At 39.8% G+C, this 20,814-nt stretch overlaps 2 protein-coding genes and 1 long non-coding RNA gene across 7 annotated transcripts in view; all 3 read left to right on the plus strand.

The window, feature by feature from the left end:
* The first annotated feature begins 32 nt into the window (after nt 1–32).
* On the plus strand, nt 33–880 carry LOC117184118 (uncharacterized). The gene is made up of 2 exons (XR_004469325.1): nt 33–256; nt 326–880. It is a non-coding gene; the product is annotated as an uncharacterized lncRNA (long non-coding RNA).
* A 1,490-nt stretch (nt 881–2,370) lies between these two features.
* Nucleotides 2,371–20,814, plus strand: part of Wdr62 (WD repeat domain 62) — an 80,729-nt gene continuing 62,285 nt past the window's right edge. For 2 of the 3 annotated variants that reach the window (XM_033381008.1, XM_033381010.1), the window contains exon 1: nt 2,371–3,570. The gene's annotated coding sequence lies outside the window, so the exon portion shown is untranslated. The remainder of the gene's footprint in view (nt 3,571–20,814) is intronic. The other variant, XM_033381014.1, reaches the window with a different exon arrangement.
* LOC6903138 (uncharacterized) lies at nt 12,258–20,103 on the plus strand. 3 transcript variants are annotated; one of them, XR_004469576.1, is made up of 3 exons: nt 12,258–12,395; nt 12,457–14,378; nt 19,366–20,103. XR_004469576.1 is itself a non-coding variant. In XM_015180826.2 (3 exons), the coding sequence occupies exons 1-2, from the start codon at nt 12,393–12,395 to the stop codon at nt 14,323–14,325; spliced, it is 1,872 nt and encodes a 623-aa protein (XP_015036312.2). In that variant the 5' UTR covers nt 12,258–12,392; the 3' UTR covers nt 14,326–14,367; nt 19,366–20,103. The 3 variants fall into 3 exon arrangements, 2 of the variants coding, with proteins under 2 accessions (XP_015036312.2, XP_002132845.2); XM_015180826.2 differs by having other exon boundaries at nt 12,457–14,367; XM_002132809.3 differs by lacking the exon at nt 19,366–20,103 and having other exon boundaries at nt 12,457–14,401.

Below are 20,814 nucleotides of genomic sequence, written 5' to 3' on the forward strand. Positions count from 1 at the left end.
AAGTAAAATATTTAAAGAGTAAAACTAGTCTGAATCTGGAACCCAAAAGTGTCCAACCACTGTCGATCTGTTAGTTAGGAGCGTTCAAAACCGACCTTCTTCTTTATCAGAACTTGTCATAGATACGAGCATGATGATGGGGCGATGATTATCAGAATTGTTATATTTAGCACCCACTGCAAACGCATCTATCTGCGGATTGGAGCGGATTGCGGGAGCAAACACAAACACAAACATGTTGTAAAACACAAAATACGTAAGCAAAGTCGTCCCAGACCAGACTCTGGGACTTAACCCGATCTCTCGTTCATACCATTATCTGTAGAGAAGTCAGGGAGGAGGAGCACCCGGTACAGGCACACTCTACCAGAAGCCCAGCAGCATTTCAGACCCATAAAAAGTTACGCAAAAGATCTTTGGGGAGGACTGAGGCAACACCTACGGGTACGTAAGTACTAAGCAAATCTGGTGCATGCTCGTTTCTAAATATAATCTGTATGGGGTTTAGCTGGTATTTAATTCGTAAATTTATTTAAATTTAAGTTTAATTTGTGTAAGATTTATCTCTGTTTTTTATAATTATCTTTGTATAAAAAAAATGCAATTGGGTGACTCTCGGACTGGTGGCTCTTAGGAGATTCAGTTTTTGGAATACTTCTGATATATACCCAACAATTTATGTAATGATAATCCAAGATTGTGATGACAAGCTCGTCGATAAAAAAGAAGAGCAGTTTGATTGGAGTCCCTCCCTATATATCTGAATTTGATGCCTTCAACTAATGCCTATTTAGAGCGGAAACGAATGTATCCTCACGATTTGTTCGATGATGATTGGATTCTCCCAAGACTAATAAATTCCTTAACCCTATTTTATGAATTACTTTGTTTGTGCATTATTATTTCGTTTATTAGTACGGAATTATTTTCTCCCCGAACAATTACAACCTCTTCAACTCTTACTGCTGTGAAAATCTTAGCGGGCTAAACTAAAACTATCAAAGGTGGTTGCTATGCAATTTTTGTTACCACCAAATAAAGACGCCAGGTGCCGATGTCAACGACACGACACCTAGCGTTAGCTCCAACGTGTAAAATAAAAGCGCCACCAAAATTGAATTTCTACATGGACTTTGCTATCGAGGAACTGCCACCACCAGCGATCGGTGCCATCTATTCATCAATCTACATTTTTTTCAAATTTATATAGAAATCCAATAAAAGCAAGTGTTTAGAATAACCCAGTCAAGTAGAAAATTGATTCACTGATCGGATAAAATTATGTGGGCATGGCCAAATGTTCTATCTAGCTAGTAATATTCAACGGAATTTCAAAAACGGGGAATTGTATAATAGAAGTTGAATTCGTCAGTATATTTACGGTATATTTTGAAAATAAGACCGTATATTTCGGTGCTGTTCTGAGGGTCACACTGGTCTTGACCAACATTTTTATTCGCCGCAGTTCGCTTTTGCAGCATGAGTCCCATTCCATACATAGATGTTGCGGCAACAATTACTTGAAACCCGTTTTTTGGTCAAAATAAAATACATAAAGGCAATTTAAAGATGTAATCTTGTAGAATATGTATTCATCGATGGGATAAAGCTAAGTGGGCAAAGCTAAAAACTCTATATAGCTAGTAATATTCGACGGAATATAAAAAACAAGGAATATGTAAAATATAACTTGAATTCGTCAGTATATTTACGGTATATTTTCAAAATGAGACGGTATATTTCGGTGCTGCTCTGAGGGTTCACCTTTGCAACAATGACTCCCATTCCATACGTCAACATGTTGCTAATTCCATGCACACATACCCTGGGGGAAATGGATGTAATAGGGTTGAGAAAATGTTTGTCATTCCAGGCCCTAATTAATGCAGAAACTGGATAGTCTCTGTTTTAAACGATATTTTGCAGCTCATCGTCTGTCTACAGAGACCAAGAATTGGTATAGGGATCAGGATTTATTTACAAACACCTAATCGAATGCATGAATAGACCAAAAAAATGCAATCTAAATCAAGGCCTTTACTAATAACATTTGAAAGCAGGCTGGAAAACAGTATTTTTATATAATATTCACGAAATAGGGTATACAAATGGCCACACTCTGGTTGACAAGAAATGAGTCTGCAAATACCAGCAACATTGACGTCACAACCTGCGACTATTGAACATTTTGTTAAAATCGTGTTTTTGTCAAAACAAAAAACATGCAAGTACTTAAAAATAGTTAATCCTGATCAGAATTGATTCAGCAATCATATAAAATTATCTGGGCTAAGCTGAGAGATCTATATAGCTGGGAATATTCGACGGAAGAAAGATTAACCAAGAATTAGTCGTCATAACCGGTTGACAACAATGAATCAACCGAAAAGTAGTGTTATTTTTGTTGTCTCGTCTTTCGTGCAAAACGAACATGTCGAAACATGTCTGAAACCCCCAAAGCGCGTCGCGGACAGTTCACAAGCAGAAGTTTCGGACGAAATCAAAATAATTGTGCGAAACTCGGGCCGCTAAATATGAATTAACCGAAAAGTAGTGTTTTTTGTAACTAAAGGTGTAACTAATGTTTGTTTGATATTAAACAAAGGGGATACAAGGAATTGTTCGCTGTTTTGTGCCTGTGTTTTTGTGTTCCGTGCGGCGTTTTAAGCGAAAGAAGAAGAATCAGGGGATTAGAGAGAGGAGAAGGAGCAGTGAAATACAAATACAAACCATAATATTAATTGATATGAGCTGTGAGCCCCCCTTATCTGCCGCGTAGAAAGAAGGCAAAGGAAAACGGAGATTAGATAAAAAAATAGTGTGCAAAATAAGCAACTAAAAGAAAAGCAAGAGCCAAACGGCAAACGGCAAAGCAAAAGCTGCAAAAAAGAAGAAGTTCAGTGCCAAACATTTGGCGTCCCTCTCATCTGACTGAGAGTGTGTACGTGTGTGCGTGTGTGTGTGTTCCGCGACGCCGTCTGTCCACGTGTGAGTGCGAGTGTGTGTGTTTAGTGCACCTGTCTGCCTTAAGAGAAATAAAAAGAGGAAATAAATTCGCTGACCAAAAGCAACAAAAAAAAAAAACAGCGCGCGTGTTTGTTTGTGTGTGTTTGTGCGAAATGTGGAGAAATGTCATTGTCAGCAGCTGCAGACTCTGACGTCTAGACCAGCAAAGTAAGGGTCTGAAGCAGAGGAGGAGGGAAGTTCCAGAAGGAGGCAGCAGCAGACCTGGGAGCATCCAAAAGCCGCAGCTTGAAGCCAAACTTCAAAGAGAGTGAAAGAAACAGCAAGAGAAAGAGCTGCAGCTTCAAAGAGAATTTGAGTGAAAGGAAAAGCAACAACAAAACAGTTAAACTGTTAAACACCAGCTAAAGAAGAGGCAGAGCAACAGCGGAAAAACAACACCAACAAAGAGGAAAGGCGAAGAGGAACATCAGCAACACACAAAAGAAGGAGCCACGACTAAGAGAACCTGAAATACCAACAGAAACAACTAAGAGAAACGGAGAAATTCCTGTTTTATGCTTCCGAACTTTTCAAGGAATTTCTTAAACCAGATCTTTTATTCAGGTGAGACTTTTACCCACACTTCTACGTTTATAAATATAGAGACCTGTGTTTACATCCCACCTATAATCAATGTTCACGTGAGGGTTAAGGTGGTGTGCGTGACACACTTTTTAATCAATGAAATCTCCAAATTCGAGGCTGAATTTTATTATTTGGGGGTTGAACATTCCTTTGCTTGAATGGGGATTGTATATGGGATGCTGATACTGATTTTCATGTGCCGAAATGTTTCTCTCTTAACCTAGACCCAGAGATGAATGGGTGGTTGGGCCTCAATGCCACCCTCTAACGGGGGGTGGTTCTTGTTATTCCTTCTGCGAGTATGTACCGCTCTCAGCTGCTGTCTGTCTCTGTCGTTCGTTCTCTGTGCCCCACAGCTGTTTTCGCCGTTATGTACTCTCACGTTTGAAGAGGCCTTGAGCAACACAGTGTGTAACCTTGCAGAGATAACGGTATAGCGAGTTAGATCATATATGTTTCTTAGCAGAAAATTTAATATCCCTAAAAACCCCTAAAAAATATATAAAAATTGATCTCATTTTTTTTTTTCTATACATAACTTTGGTTTATTCTAAAGATAATTCAATGAAACATTTACATTTGCATGTTTCTTAATATTTCCCAACTACGAAAAAAGTAATAAGTTAATATTTAACAACGAACGACTATTTCATATAGCAATTATGTACATGGATGGGCTTTAAAGGTGCTGAGGTCCCGAAAAAAGCATTTCTTTCGTTTTTTTTCTCTGAGATTTGATGCATAAAACTGTTGAACTTGACCCCAAACACACATGCTTTTAACATCGAAGATCCAACAGAAGCCCTCATCCACCTCCTGCCCCCCCCTTATACGGTCGAGTGATCTAGATAAATGCAGTGTTGCACAAGGCATGCCCATACCCCTCTTCATCCTCCTCCTCCTGCCACCGACACCTATAATCTTTTTCGAAAAAAGCTCACACGAAATAAATCAAACGCAACTTGAACACGTCTCAGACGAGGGGGTCTATGGTAGAGGGAGGAAGAGTGTCTGGTGCCACAAACAGAAAACAGAGACATACAGCAGTCGCCGCAACGACTGACTCCTCTTCTCCCTTGCTCTCATTAATCACAATGACTAATTTGTTTAAGTTTTTTTCTTGCGATGTATATTTTGTTGGTGTATTTTTATTTGTGAAGCTGCTAAGCCGCCGGTCACTTTAAGCCCCATTAAAGTTACCCAAGGGTTAAAAATAAATTGCCAAAGGAAACACACACACACAAACCGAGATAGGAGAGCGTGAGAGAGATGAAATGAGAGCTACGATGGTGCGATGGATACCCTACAAGAACTTGAAGAGAATTCTACTCTCCTTTGTTTGATTTCTTATTGGCTTGTACGTTTTTGTCTGTTAAATGAATATGCCCTGCTTTGTGTAGGGTATAACCATGAAACCAAAGACTCACGATCAGATGTCAAAGCTGCTTAAGAGGAAGAGAGAGATGAGAGACAGTGAGAAGGGGATATTAAGAGAAGCCGAAAGAATGGTCACGCGGTGACAGGTGAATTTCGATTCTGTTCTCTCTGCCCAGCTCTCTCTCTCTCCCTCCAGCTCTGATTCTGTCTCTCAAAGATTTCCTCTTTTCCACTTTTGTTTGTTTTTCTTGCCCTTTTCCAGAATTTTTACCTGATTTGTAGTCTGTTGTGTGTTTTTCGCTTCTGTTCTTTTCTGTTTGAATTCCTTTGGTTTGTTTTCCTACTCTTCTATTTGATTTGCTTTATATTCCTTTTCTTTATATTATTTTCCTTGTATTTGCTTTGTTTTCTTCGTTGCTTTGCCTTCCTCTTCCTCTCGTTTTGCTGACTAAGACATTTGCCGGCTGTGTTTTACCTGGCGACAGGTGTCCGCTCCGCTCCGCTCCGCGCTGTCTGTCTTTCTTTCTTCATTCTCCGTTTACTCTGTGTGCAGCCTCTCCCTTCCTTCCCTTGCCATTTGCTAGATTTTTGGAATTCAACTCGTTTCGTGCTCGGTCTCGCGGTTCATTTCACAATTTATCTAAAGAAGGAGGATCCTGTACCATCCTATCCTTTGCTCATTCTCTCTCATGCAAATGCCAATGTCATTTAGGGGACATGCGGCACCACAGTGGCTACCACCCTCCCTCCCCCTCTCCATGTAGTCGGGGCCAAGAGGCTCACGTAGTATCTCATGCGATATGCAAGGAATGGGAATATTCTTACAGCCCTCGGCCGTTGTTGTTGCTCCTCTTTATCATCCTTCTTTATTGCATTCTCTACTCTTCGTATCGCTTTTTTATCTTAGCCGCTTTCAGCTGCTGAAACCTTTAACTCGACTCTCGTCTATTAACCATTATTCTGTTCCGTTCTGTGGCGTTGCGTTTTGTGGCCTAATTGGAAGAGTCTGAGGGGACGTCTGATTAGCGTTGAATGTTGGAATGCCACAAAAAGGCAGACAGGAAAAGTGTGTGTGATGCAAGAATGGGATGATGTAAGAGAGAGATATGTGAACGGAGGAAGAAACCCAAATTGATAGCAGATATCTTCACTCATTTATCTTCAGTTCTCTGCAAAAGATATTCCAGACAGCCTTCACCTTTTCAAGTAAACGAAGAAACACCCAACAAAATCCCAAATGCATTCCAAGTGCAACTGTAAATTTGCCAAATGGAAAAGAAACGGCGGAAAGGAAAAGCCAGCAGAGAAATGAAAAGCATATAAAAGATGGCAACCTTCGGGGAAATGGAAGGTGTCTGGGCTCCATCCACAGTGAAGCACTGGCACTCACCTGAGAACTCACCTGAGAACTAACCTGCTCTCTGCTCTTTCTCCTTGAAACATTTTTGGGATAATTTGCCATATGCGTTGCATATCCATTAGGCCACATGGCGCGGCAGCTAACCAAGGTGCAACATTTTTACTGCTGCCTGCCTGCCTGCCTTCCTGCCCCATTCCACTTGTTGTTCGTTCTGGCTGCTGCTGTTGTGTGTTGGCAAACATTTTTGATACCCTTTGAAAGGGCTATTCATATATTCAAGAGTATATTTGTTATTTCATTCGAAATAAAGAAGGTTTCTATATATAAAGATACGCAGTATATAAATCGGAAACGGCAAGGTCTTATAAGTTTTTTATGAGGAGTATGGTCTATAATGTTAGAAAAAATAAAGATGTAAGATATATAGCAACGATCGACAGTTTAGAGTATCTAAGGCCTCGGTGTAATCAAAAGCTATGTATTTATGCCCTCTCAATGCTCTTTTCTCCTCCTCTGGCCACTTCTCTTGTGGCCTTCTGTGTTTGCTCTTGAAGTTTATCTGAGGGACCCCTGTCCCTATCCTGTGCATTTTTATTGATATCATGTAACTCTTGGCGGCGCTTCCTCAACGGGAAGACATTTAAGGAGGCTGGGAAGGGGAGCAGAATGTGGCAGAAGAAGTAGGAGATGTGAAAGGGAAGGATGAAGATGAAGAAGAGGAAAAGGTTCAAAGAGAGAGGGAGAGAAGTACTTCTTGAGGTATGACTGGAATGCAGTTTCCTTTGGGTTCGGGCTCGGCCTCAAGTTAATGGCAAACCCGATTCGATAAGACATGTCTGTTGAACGCACTCGTACTCCGTACTCCCCCTCTTTCTGTCTGCCTCATGCTCCCTATTTTTCTCTTCTCTCAGCCTCATTCTCTGCCTCTCTCGCCCTGGGAGAATGGTCTCTGCATCTCCCATGTTTATGTTTATGCAGAGGCAAAGATCTCCTTCGATTCCTCCACCCCTTTCTCCCCAGGGGTTCCCTGCTTATGTTCCTTCTGTTCTCGCAGCTTTTCTCACATTCTTTTCCAGCCCATTGTTTTTTATGCCGCCGCTCTTTGCGGTCTCGTTTCTAATGAGTGGAAATCGCATTGTATCCGTAGTTTAATTAGAATTTTCTCTTGTTGTTGCGTTTATAGCAAAAATTGTATTATATTCATCCAACTGCTTTTAAAGGTATTTTCTTTGGGGCTAACTCTTTTATGTGGGAGATTTTGGGTACGGAAAATAATTGGAGCTGCCTGAATTACGTGGATAAAAGTTGGGAAATCTCTGGATTACCTTTCCCATGTCTAAAATATAGCTTGACATTGATTTATTATGGATTTTTACTTATAAATAATAGTTGCATGCAAATTTGTGTGTATGAAATTAGCTGTTTGTCTGTATGAAATAAGGTGTTTGTGTATGCAATAAGCTGTATGTATGTGTGTATGTGTATTTACTGATAAAATAAAATAAAAGAGCAATAAATAAATAAGTCTTAGTGTTTTTGAATAAACCTCGACAACCAATTTGAAACGTATGTATGTATATATCCATTCGCTTATGGAAAATTTGTAAAATTGATGTGTGGAACATTTGCGAATCTTAACTAATCCATAATTATATTAAACTTGAATCCTTGTATCCTAATACCTTAATTATAGATCTTAAATTGTTTGCAAAATCAAAAACCAACTATCAAAATTGTTTTCCTATAAAATACCATCCACTGATGAGGCGACTGCCCGCTCCATGGTGGGAAGAGGGGGAGAGCCACTTGAGGGAGAGTCAAAAGAGCTGCCAACTCACGTTTGGAGCCTCGTCATGGCGCATTCCATTAAAGGTTGTCAGTCTCCCCCCCCCCCCCCCAGACCAACTCTTGAATGCCTTAAAGAAATCGTTTAACTTTAGTTTATTTACTCAACTAACGAACTATTAACGAACATCTTAATTGACGGTGGAAAATTGCATTCGAGGATTACAAGTTGTACTCCTGTTTCTCTCCCCTCCCCTCTCTGATTGCTCTGATGATTAACAGACATTCCTCAATTGCTTTTTTTTCTCAACTCTGTGGATGGAATACCCTTTCCTTTTGCACTCTTTGCACGTCATAACCCATTAGCTGGAATTGGAATTTTTGTAGTCCGCAATTGGCTTTGCCAATGGCCATCGGCCGTCGGCTGACAAATGGTTTGTGGTGCCAAGTCTTCGAGAGGAAGTAATATGCAGTCTCCAGTGCACACACAACTGGCTAAAAGTTGCTCTTATTTTTTAAGGAAATTTTTTACTTTTAGTAGAAACGGCAGCAACAATGTTTATGTGTCTCGCTGTTGTCTGTCCATAAAACTTGTGTCTGGCGGGGAAGCGGAACAAGGAAGAACCCCCGGAGAACCCTGCAGGATGGAAAATATTGCAACAGCTTGTGCCTCCTGCCTCCTGTCTCTCTTCCCCTGACGGATATTATTGCTATTGGCCAACTGCCAGACCGAAACAAACTGGTAATAATTATGTTTTATGGCCTCCCAATCCTTTGATGAACAGCGAAAATACGACATTTGTCCGGGAAGTCGGATATGAAATGAAATGAAAGGAAATTAAAATTTATAATTTACCAAACTGGCGTTTTGTCGAATTTTGGGGATACATTTTGATACAAAAAATTGCTAAAAAATAAGAAGAAATGAAACGAATATACTAAAATATTTCAATATTTTTCTTGCTCCTTGAATACCCATTCAAACCTTACCCTGTCGCAAATGCGTCGATCTGCCTGGGGCTAAAGCCTCATCCACCACACGGGTCCGAACTCTCGCCATTTGGCCAAAAAACTTAGCCCCAGCGTCCTTCTTCCGCTTGTCTCCCAGTGTGCTTCCCTGCCATCCTCCAATGCTGATCTTTCGCCGCTGCCACCGGATCCCTTGAGCAGGCCTCGACAGCGATAATTTCCAGCCATTGCTGTATTCCTTGAGATTCTGTTCCCTCATTGTTTTGTCTCTCGCCGCATAGATTCGATTGATAAATAAATAAGTAAATAAAACCAGAACTCTGCCAAAATAAACCTCTCGAGAAAAATCAACAAACAAATCAATTACTCACCCGCCCAAAATTAAAACAAAGGAATTAGTTAGGTAAAAAAACAATGAAAAAGCCAAGAAGATAAAATAAAATCAAATAAAAATTGGCAAAAGATAAGCCAAAAAACGTAGTGATAAAAGCGAAAAACAAAGCGAAAGTGAGACGACAAGTGGCTAAAAAAGAACAAAAATACGTTTGAAAAATAACAAAACGAAAAACGAAAGCAAAAGTAAATTACTCGAGTGTTTCTTAGGCTGTCAAAAAATAGGCCAAATAAATCATTAGAAAATACACGGAAAATTGGAACCACATTTTTAACGGAAGATCAAAGAAAACTAATAATTGAATAACTAATTAAAGTTCTATAAGGGAGAAAATAATTGAGTAAAAGGGGAAATTAGTGGAAGGCTTGATCAAGGCCTTAACGACATGGCTATAAAGACTCGATTATTGATAAATAATTAAATAATTAATCAACGTTTCTTTTGGGGAGAAAGTTAAAGCTAAATTATGTATAAAATTAGGTCAAAGAGAAAGAGGATCAAGGCCGTATATCTATGCCTTAGAAAATCCCAATCGATTGCCAAATTTTGTGGTCTTTTTTATGTGTGTTGTGCCCAAAATTCGTTGGGGGAGTGTTTGCTTTCCACAAAAGAAAAACCACATAAACAGTAAAAAGCTTAAAAGCTAAAAAAAAAAGAAAATCGCCAGCAAAAATCAATAAGAAAACAAAAAACTAATTAAGCGAAAAGCTCTTAAGGAAAAATCAAAGAAAACAAAAGAAAGATAGCAAATAAAAACCGAAAGACAGCGCAAAGCAAAATTGCTGTGAAGAGGTAGGGGGTGGGGCTTTATAGAGTAATTGCAAAAAAATAATAATAGTTTGAGAAATAAAAATCTGTGAGGGTCAGCAAAATGTGATTGAATATCGAAAATGCATTGACTCTTGGCCAGGGCCAACACAATTGACACGATGAGTGGCTGTACGAGTACTACGGGTGTGTGTGTGTGTGTGTGTGTGTGTATCCATGGGCGTGTGTGAAGCGCGTGTCGATTGTCCATAGAAAGATACATAGACAGACAAAGACAGCTAGGTCACAGCCACAGACAGCGAGAGAAGAGAGAAACAATAGCAACAAAACCTCTATTTTATAACTATTTCATACAACGAGTATCTGTGAAATATGCAGGGAAAGAAGGAAAATTTAATTTTACTGCTATTTTATGACCTCTACCAAACATAATTTTATTCGATCAATTAATCTAGTTTCTATCATTTTTTAAGCGCAATTTTCTTGCATTATTTACTACCATTTTTTTCAAACGAAAAAAAGTATAAAATTGGGCGCTGTGTCTATTCGTTTAGAGGAAATTTGAACAGGAAATAAACATCTCAGGGGAATCTCAGCGTTTTCCCCCCACAAAGGCAGCTTAAACTAAACAATAAATTCAGCTAATAATTTCCTCCCATGAAATAGAGCAGAATGAATGTCAGATTCAAAAGTCTTTTGTTTTCTCGCGAGAACCGAAAAGAATGGGATGGAGGGCTTTTTTCTTTGTGGTGGGGCTGTGATGTCAGAACATGAAAACTACTAACTGTAAAAATTTTCGAATTTATTGAATGGCATTTGCTTCCTCTTGTTGTTGTTTTTATTGCATTTGTTCTTGCCAAATGAATTGGAACGGGGTTTTCCTTCAGTCTTTCTGTCTCTCTCTCTCTCTCTCTCTTTGTTTGTCCCTTGTATCTCTTTCGCTATTGTTCGCTAATTTAACTAGAGGTCAAAACTATGGTTACTTCCTCCCCCACGCATTGTTGCTGCTAAACTCCTTCCATTTCCATTTGTTTGTTGCTTTTGTTGAAGACAGCATTAGCCGGCCGCCAGGGCAGTGGAAATGAAAGATGAGAAAAACAGCGGAAATAAAACAGAAAAATTTAACTCAATTTTTTTAGTGGGGGGTTTATTGAACTTTGTTTTGGGGCTCAAAATATGTAGAGTGTGAAAGGTTGAACATAATTTCAACAGTTGGTGCCCCAAAAATGTGGGCAAAAAATAAAAAATAAATACAGAATGGAGCTTGCGGGATACCCTGTAGCTAGATTGGTTTGCTGCGTAAATCAGCATAAATTATCTACCAAATATAACCTGCTTTTGTTTCGCTTTCACAACTATAGTCTTGAACGTCTATGTACATAGAAATACCCAACTTGAACCTTTCGCTATCGCTATTCAGCTACATGTGGGCCTGGGTTTTGACAATTGCAATCTGTAGGCAGAGCATTAACGAGCGAGGCTGAATTCCGAACCATAAAAGGAGAGCGCACAAAGAAGGTAGGCGGGAGAGACTCCGGGAGCTTTAAAACCACCCTCTGACGAAAGGGGCTGTGATCAGAGGAAAGACCAAAGGGGACGTCTTCACCAAATCTGCTCTCTTTCGAGGGTCCATCCTGTTGTCATGCAATCCGCATGCAAACGTTGCCAGCTTTGTCTCCCTGAGAGCCGGGAACGGATGGACCCTCACCACATCGTACGACGTCACCTTATTAGAAAATTAACCTTGGACCAGACGCCGAACGATGTTCAAGTCAGTTTTTTGTTTTCATTATTTTATTTTACCTAATTACTTATTAAACTTTGCTCTATTAATAGACATAAACCCCACATATTAAAGTTTTCCTCAAAAAAAAGACGTCTCTATCTGAGACGTTTCCCCAGTCGTGTGTTTTCGTTTTCTAGTGATGGAAAGGTTTACTTTTTTCAGTGTGCTGAAGTGTTCTAGTGTTGGAACACTAGAACTGTGCTAGTGTTGGAAAAAATTTAATCGTACTGGGACATTTTGACAGGTACAATTATTTCAATGCTCAATCGAAAGCTGTGAAATGTAGGACAAAAAGATTTGGCGGCTAAAAAACGGAAACTATTCAATTGAAATATATTCAATCAAATTGAAAAGCTTTAACAATGGTAAGCCCATACTTTTTGGTGCCTAAAGTTGCATTTAATACACGAAACCGTCGTTCTTTAGGCTTCTGAGGTCGGTTCATATACGAATAAAATCCACTACATCAAGAAGAAAATCCTCGAAGAGCTAACAAAGAAGCAATATGCACAGGTGTTCATGCGGCCGATGGACAAGCGCCACGGGGACTATCAAAACGTAATCAGGAAGCCCATGGACCTGGGCACAATCATCACCTGGGTGCAGAACCGATTCTATCGGAATGCGGACGAACTGATAGCTGATCTGAGGCTGGTCTACCGGAATTGGTTTGCGTTGAAGAAGGGCAGTCCGATCCTGTGCCGACCCGCTAATCAGTTGCAGAAGTTCGTGGAAAACAAGCTGGTGCAAATGCCAGATGGCGAAGAGTTTGAGATCAAGAAGGATTCCAGGATGACGGCCAGGTCCATCAAGGACTTTCCCTGGCTGCAGTTGAATGGCACGCAGGAGATGGAACCCCTTTCCACTTTTATTCCAATCAAAACAGAGCCTGATAGTGTGAGAGCAGAGCCTGATAGTGTGAGAGAAGAGCCTGCGACTGAATGGGTGTACGAGATATCAGAGCTCCCGGAGGATCATATGCCGGACAGAACAGAGACTGTGATGGATCCTGTCTGGGTGTCTGCCGTATCGGAGCCTGTGGATGTGCCTATGACAACAGAGACTATGGATCCCGTCTGTTTGTCTGTTATACCAGAACCTATAGACGATCCAGTGCTTATGATACCGGATCCAACCCCTATGATAACAGAGATTAAGGATGATCCGTTGCCTATAATAACAGAGACTATGGATGATCCGTTGCCTATGATAGCAGAGACTACGGACGATGCCATCTTCTTGATAACAGAGACTATAGACGATCCCATTAATTTGATAACAGAGACTATGGACGATTCCATGCCTTTGATAACAGAGACTATGGACGATCCCGTGCCTTTGATAACAGAGACTATGGACGATTCCGTCTTCGTGATAACAGAGACTATAGACGATCCCATGCCTTTGATAACAGAGACTACGGACGATTCCATCTTCGTGATAACAGAGACTATAGACGATCCCATGCCTATAATGACAGAGCCTTTGGATCCTGTCTGGATGCCTAAGACACCAGAGCCTTTCGATGATCCGCAAACTTTTAAAACAGAGCCTATGTCGCCTGACTGGATGTGTGTGCCCGTCAAGCCTTTGGTTAATCGAAGGCTCTGGAACATACTGCCCAAAAAAGAGGATGTCAGCGATGAGGATGATCCATTGCGTATAATTACTAAAATCCTGGGCAAAGCGCAGCTGGAGGAATACCTGAGGCCAGTGGAACAGCCCATCGATGAAGCTGATCCTGAGGACTTTGAGAACAACTGCAAGATGTGGGACAGGGGCGTGGATGATCTGACGTCGTGTGAGCTGCACATCGTCATGCACATAGTGGTGCAGCACAATATGCCAGCCACCGTTAGAAACGGCAAAGTGGAGTTCAGCGTAACGAAGTTCTCCCACCAAGTCGTATCCCTGATCAAGGAGGGTCTGCATCTGACGAGACGCAGCTACCAGGCGCTGGTGCCGCAAGTAATGACCCCCGACGACCAGAAGATATTGACCGACAGACTGCAAGCCCAGTTGGGCGAAATCACAGCCAAGTTATCCTCAAATCGCACGGCTGTCAAAAGGAGCAATACTACCACTAGCACCGCTAGCACTGCCTGCAAAAGTCTGGAGCCGGAGGAACCCTTCGGTCCAGCGGCAATGGCGAAGATGGCCCGTCTATCCGATGAAGAGGAGAAGGTGGAGGTGCAGGAAGTAACGGAAAAGCAGAGGAAAAAGAAGCGCCATAAACATCATAAAAAATCGAAGAAACATCGACTAAACGAAAGGAATGAAGAGCAACCCGAATAATATGTCTACAAAGATTTGACCTCATATCTGAACATTATCGATGTATGTCAATGGTAATTAAATTTACTAAAATTTAGAGGGAATTCTCTGCATTTAAATGTTCCTTCTGTCTGAATCAAAAAGTATATTTTAAGATGGTTGAATGTTTTTGCTATAAATAGAATGCTTCCAAAATGTTTGCCCTTCAAATCAACAATTTTCCAGCCCATTTTTCCCCCGTTTTTGTTTACCTTTCATTCAAGCGAGAGAGAGAGAGAGACAAAGGGAAGAGCCAAAAGAAAAACAAGTGCCGACAGGCATGCCCCATATTTAGACATTCAAAGATTATCTCGTTTGCTCGGAAAAACTTCACCCAGAAAAACTTTAGCCACACTTTAGTTAATTTTAATTTGTTTGACTAATTGAAGCCTGTCCCCCGTTTAATTAAAAGATATAGATTAAAAGCAGATGGAACTGGCACCTATTTCACGTGCCACAGTTCAAGGCAGACACGCGACGCCTTTCCCCTCCACTTTTCCCTCGGGTTTTTTTTTTATTGCATTTTATTGGCCCCAAAAGTAATCGCACTTTGCTTTGGCTAATTGGCAGGGCACACCTTCAACCCACGATTGTGCCGTGTCCATTCGATTGCGATTACCGTGCAATTACCAGAAAACTAAGTAGTTTTTCATTGGCAACAGACGAGACGAGTCGAGAGGCTTTTCTAATCCCAAAACGAAAGTACCGCTTTGATAGTTTTTGTCTTTTAATCAATTATAACTTGGAGATATATTTTTGTGTGTTTCTGTGTAAAAGAAAGTTCCAATTTGATATGGATTGGGGAATGGAAATTTGTGGTGTGTAGATAAGGGGGGTATATACTATAGGTAAATAGGAGGTATACCCTATCTATGATGATTGATGACTGAAAGTAGGTGGATAGAACTAGGGAAAATTATGGAATTCAAGCTGAAATTGAGGGTTTTATAATAGCTATCGACTTATAGATATTTTGGTTTTGTTTAAATCTTAAACTTAACTGAATGTCCTTATTCTAAAGATCACTTTTAATACTATTAATGATTAAACTCCAACGTAAAATGGTGTAAGATCTAAACGTGTTATCAGAAAATACCAATAATCGGAAAACTGGCTGGTTTTCATGATTTCTATAACCCGAATTGATGGATACATGATAGAACGTGTCTCTGGCTCTGTAACAGTAGTTTTTTACACTCAAATCTCATTGTCTATCGAATCTTCAAACAATACTCAGAAATTTCCTTCTTTTTTAGATCATAGATATACAAATTTCAAAAAGAAACATATTCCTTGTTATTCCTTAATCTTCTCAATGCTGTAATTCTCGAATAGAATCCTCTGGATTCCCTGGAGATCTTTCTATATCTTTCCCTTATATAAGAAAAGAACAATTGTCTGGATCTCCCATCTGACCGCCGACTAGAGCTTTCTCCCATATACGATATGTGATTCAATTCGTGATTCAACCTCCAATGGAATTACACGATACCCCTCCCCTTTTCTGCCCCCCCTCTAGAGAGCCCCACTCCTCAAAGGCGTTTTTTGTTGCGCCTCGTTAAATGCGTTCAACGCTTTTGACTTTTACTTGTCGACAACTTTTTTTTTGTTATTATTTCTTAATGTTACGCTTTTTTCCAGCCTTTTTTTGTCGTCGTTTTGTCGTTTGTAAAATCACATTATTATTATTTTTATTTTCACATATTAATGAAGCGCACGTTTCATCGATTTTCCTTGGGTGTCTGTCTGTCTGTCTTGGGGGCATTGTTGTAATGCTTTAAATTATGATTAGCGGTCCGTCATTGTCATCGTTGGAAGTCCATGATCCGACCGATCGACTGTCATTGTGGCTGGCGTGTCGTCTGGCGGTAAAAGGTAACAAACGACCCTCGAGAGTCTTTTGAACAAGAAACACACACGCGTATGGTTGCGACGATCTTTTCACTGACTATTTGAAGATGATCTTTGCGATTCCACAGACTATGGGAGGAAGATCTTGGCCGTACCCCAATTCGAAGTGGACAAACGTGATGAACTCTCAGCTCAATAGCTTTGCCCTTGCCCCCGTGGATCTTTGTATCTGGCACCTTCCACACACTCGTAGATTTTTCCCACACAACAGGCGAAAGTTTCTTATGGGGTTTTTTTGGGGTTGAGTTGTGGCTCGGAATGGATATGAAAGGTCTTAAAATATCTGTGAATATTTGATAGCTTAATTAAAATAATAAACGTTCTGCAAAGATATCAAAAACAAAAGCAAGAATTTTGAACATTTTTGGACTATAATTTCCCATTGATTTTTCATATCCAATAATTCCATCACTCTGTTCTTTTTTTTGCTCTTTTTCCCTTTATTTCTCCTCAATTTATCGCATATTTTCACCCTTATGCAATCTCCAAATATTATGATCAACATTTGGCCGCCACTCATCGACACCGCCATTCAATCTCCTCTCCACTCATTCATTCCCGCATTCATTCCCCCAAATTCCTCCTCGAATATATGGCCATATTGTTCAATCAGACTAAAAGTTTTTCGTGTGGCTTTGGCGTTTGCGTGTCCGATTGGCATTAACTTCCATATCGGACAATTTATTTACCAAATACAAAATCATTATTTATACGCATCAAATATTTTTCCCCTCAAGTTTTTCCTTGACTTCGACATTCATTATTTTAGGCGTTACATCTGTAGATATATATCGACAGATATTTATGTTTTAATAAATTCGGTTTTGGCATTTTCGAATGAGTAACAAAATCGAAACATTTCCGTTGTGGCAAGGTGAATTGAATGCGTGAGTATTCGTTGAATACTGCGAATATACTCTTTCTTTGGAGAACTCAATTAAGTAATTTCAAATGGGGTTTTAGGAGAATTACAACAATAAAAGTAAATGAAGAAAATTCAAATACAAAAATTTAAAAATTTATAATTAATGCACAAAATGTTTATAAAGTGATGATACTAATATCAAAGACTCTGAATAATCTATATAAATTAAAGGTTATATTTCCATACTCTCAAAAACTGGACTACCCTGACATTTATCACAATATATTTTCTTTTCAATTTTTAGTCCATATTTAGCAGATAATTGTTAATTATTGAATTCAATAAATTTGTATCAATAAAAGAAGAGTCGTAAAAATATTCTCCTCCATTAACACTCTCCAAAAGCGGGCACCAAATGTAGATGTTACCCTCAACTTTTGGCAGAGTATTTCCCGAGCATCATTATACAATATTATCACCTTTCATCGCACTTTTTCTCTAATTTTTATATTTTGCCTAATTGAGCTTTCACACTAGTAAAATGATGCTTTCAATGGGGCAATAAAACCCCTCATACAAGTGTACATCCACTTACACGTTTAATTTCAATGGAGTGTTAGGTAATGTTAATGTGTGTGTGTGTGTTGCCATAAACTATGAATGTGTGTCTGTGTGTGTGTGTTGGAAAGTGACATGAATAATGCCAGAGCTGCAAGAAACGATAAGCCAGGGTCCTGCAACCTTCTCTCTTCGCATTTGGAATGCAATTAAGGACTTTTATCTGCAGGTGGCCAGATGTGTTTCTGGTGACAATCCTCCCCCACCCCCCTTTTGTGAAATTCCGCAGACACATTCTGTTAGAAAAGTTTTGTGCCAAATTACAGTTATAAACAATGCGACGGCTGCCTTGCCACATGCAGCCACAAAGCAGCAGCAACAGCAGTTGCAACTTGCAACTGTCGGGCGAGTCGAGAGGCATTAATAATGCATGTGGCAGTCTCTCAGACACATTTACAGGTTGCACATTTGATTGGTCCGCTAAATGGCCACAAAACGATTTTTGCTTATGAATTTTTTTGTGTGGTTTTTACAACTCTATGAACGGATCCACAGACGGCAGAGACCACAGACCAAAGCTCACTTTCTAGCCATAAAAAAAAACCTCAAGCTAACGCTAAAATTGCCTTAGAAAGTCAAAGTCGTTGAATAGGCAGCCCCCAGAGGGGCGCTTGTGCTGTGCTCAATGGAACGAGTCGGGTCGGGTTTTGTGCAGTTGCATTTTTTATACAGTTTTTCTCTATATAAGTCCATATATTGTTGTGTGTGCTTTGTAGTCTCTGGCATTGCCGGAGGTCAGTGTCAAAGTTGAAAGTCATTTTATAGTGACGCGAGGGGCTTCCTTGTTAGAAGTCTGGGAACTGGCAACAGACGGGGATTTATGCTGTTGGGGTAAGTATTTGAGAGGAGGCATAGACTGGGAGTGGGATCTGTAAACAGAGAAAGAGTGAGAGGAGAACTTTGTGTGAGGGTTTCGTTGGAGAAAGTCATGTTTTGAGGGAAAAGAATATGTTTTGTGGAGACCAAGAACGATTTTGAAAGTAAGACATTTTTGGTGGGGTAGAATTCTTTGGAGGAGGACTAGAAATGGAGGCGAGAATGGCATAAAAACGCGCACTGTATGTATTTTGTTTTTAATTTCCAATCTCGAGCTTCCGTGTCGAAGTCTCGATAATATTTCGCCTTCCTGAGTTCTCGGGCTTTGGAAAGTATTTTGTTTTTGCATTCTCGGACATTCTCTTTTTCACTTTTCGCTTGGCTCTGGCTTCGTTTCGGATCCAAGACAAATCCCATTTCTATGCAAAATTATTTAGAAGCAATTTCTTCGCTTTCATTTTCATTTATGGCCAAAAGCCAATGATAAAACAACAAATAAACCAATGCAAATGAAATAAAAACCGTTTCTTGATTTCATAATCATAAATTCGTTGGAAGTTTGTTTGACGGCGAGAATAAATGAATAAATAAATTTAACAAAAGTGGGTTAAATTCACATGAAAGGAAAGACAGATACAGATAGAGGTACCAGTGGGATACCCTCAACATACACACAATATACCCCTAACATTAATACGATATCTCTCCCGCTCTGTGCAAATATTTAAACGCTTTAATGATGTCTATTGTACCCCAATGTTTATTTGCTTTTGCTGTTATTAACTTTTACTTGTCTCTGGTTATCTTTGCAGGTAATAAACAAAGTCCTCCATCAACCTCAAGTCAAGGTGCGCGAATTCAAGTTAAGAGTCCACAAAAACAGAGAGGGAAACAAACCATATCTTGTCGGACAACGCCCAACGTTTAGGCCTGTCCGTAAAAGAAAACAATTCCTGAAAAATACTGCGTCTCGTTTGCTATTTTGAATGCTGCATTTGGTAAAGTTTTGAGCTGGAAATGATGGGATATTTAAATGATTTAACGATCAACTTCGACTAATATTTTTAAAGATTTTTATGTGTGTTTCCCAAAGCGTTCTGATTTCTTTAGCGAAATACAATTAAATAGAATTTTTACCAGATAAATTAAAGGGCGTATCCCTTAAATTTCATTACCAAAACTCAGCACAACTTCCTGTAGATTTCCTGAATCGATAGAGCCCAGGCCCAGCCCCCGCAACGGCTCGGGGCATTGAATGCTCCACTTTGCATACAGTATGCATTGCGTGTGTATGTTTTTTTTGGGAGACAATTTCTTGTTCCAGGTGGCTGCCACACCATCGCCGCTCCGAAAGCTCTGCATATCCATCCAAATTAGCAATGATATATTTTATGTGTGGGCGCACCTTCGATGAGGGCAAAATGTGGAATGTGGAGTTGCACTTACACAAAATTACACAGTTGCTGGTGTCTCTCTGTCTCTCCCCCAGGTGTCTTTTCTGTCTTTCTTTGAAACTCCCACAAACAACCAGCAACCACCAAAAAAAACAAAAAACTTATACTCCAAACTGTCTTTCGGTTGAACATGCAACTACATAAAATACCAAAGAACATACATAAACCAGTTAAAGGACTTTTGTGGATGTTGCGGCTAATGAGATACCCTGTAGTTTTGATTTTTTCATGGAGTTTTACAGTCGCAAACTCTGGGAATTGCAAAGAGATTAATTGCCTATGAATATATCCCTCTTTTCACATTATTTGTTATCCAATTTTGTTGATTTTTGTTAGATGAATAGATTGAGGCTTTATTTATGATTCTAGAACATTTTAGAACATTATCGTTGATATTAGAGATGCCACAACTATTTCTAGATGTTGGTAATTAGGTAAAAAAAAAACTTAAAGAGCCAGGGATTTATACAAAGAACTCTACGCTTTTGGATCTTTGGATCGTTCACCTTATATCTTTTCCCCCTTAGATATTTCAGTTTATTCCCAGATCTCATAGTTTTTTTTGGGTAAACAGATGATAGCTTCCTTCTGCTTCCACAAACACAATATACCCTTCTACTTCTACGATTACCAGGCAGGACAAAACGTCGCTTACTTCATTTACTTTATGGATATTTCGAACAGACTGTAGAATAGACCATTCCAGCGGTAGCCTATGCCTCAGAGGCCCCCCCCTGCCCAGCCCCAGAGAGCAATACACACACCTCTATTCCCCTTCCTCCTTCCGCACTGCACCGCACCCATTCC

This window comes from Drosophila pseudoobscura, chromosome 4 (genome assembly GCF_009870125.1).
Source record: "Drosophila pseudoobscura strain MV-25-SWS-2005 chromosome 4, UCI_Dpse_MV25, whole genome shotgun sequence".
Taxonomy (NCBI): Eukaryota; Metazoa; Arthropoda; class Insecta; order Diptera; family Drosophilidae; genus Drosophila; species Drosophila pseudoobscura.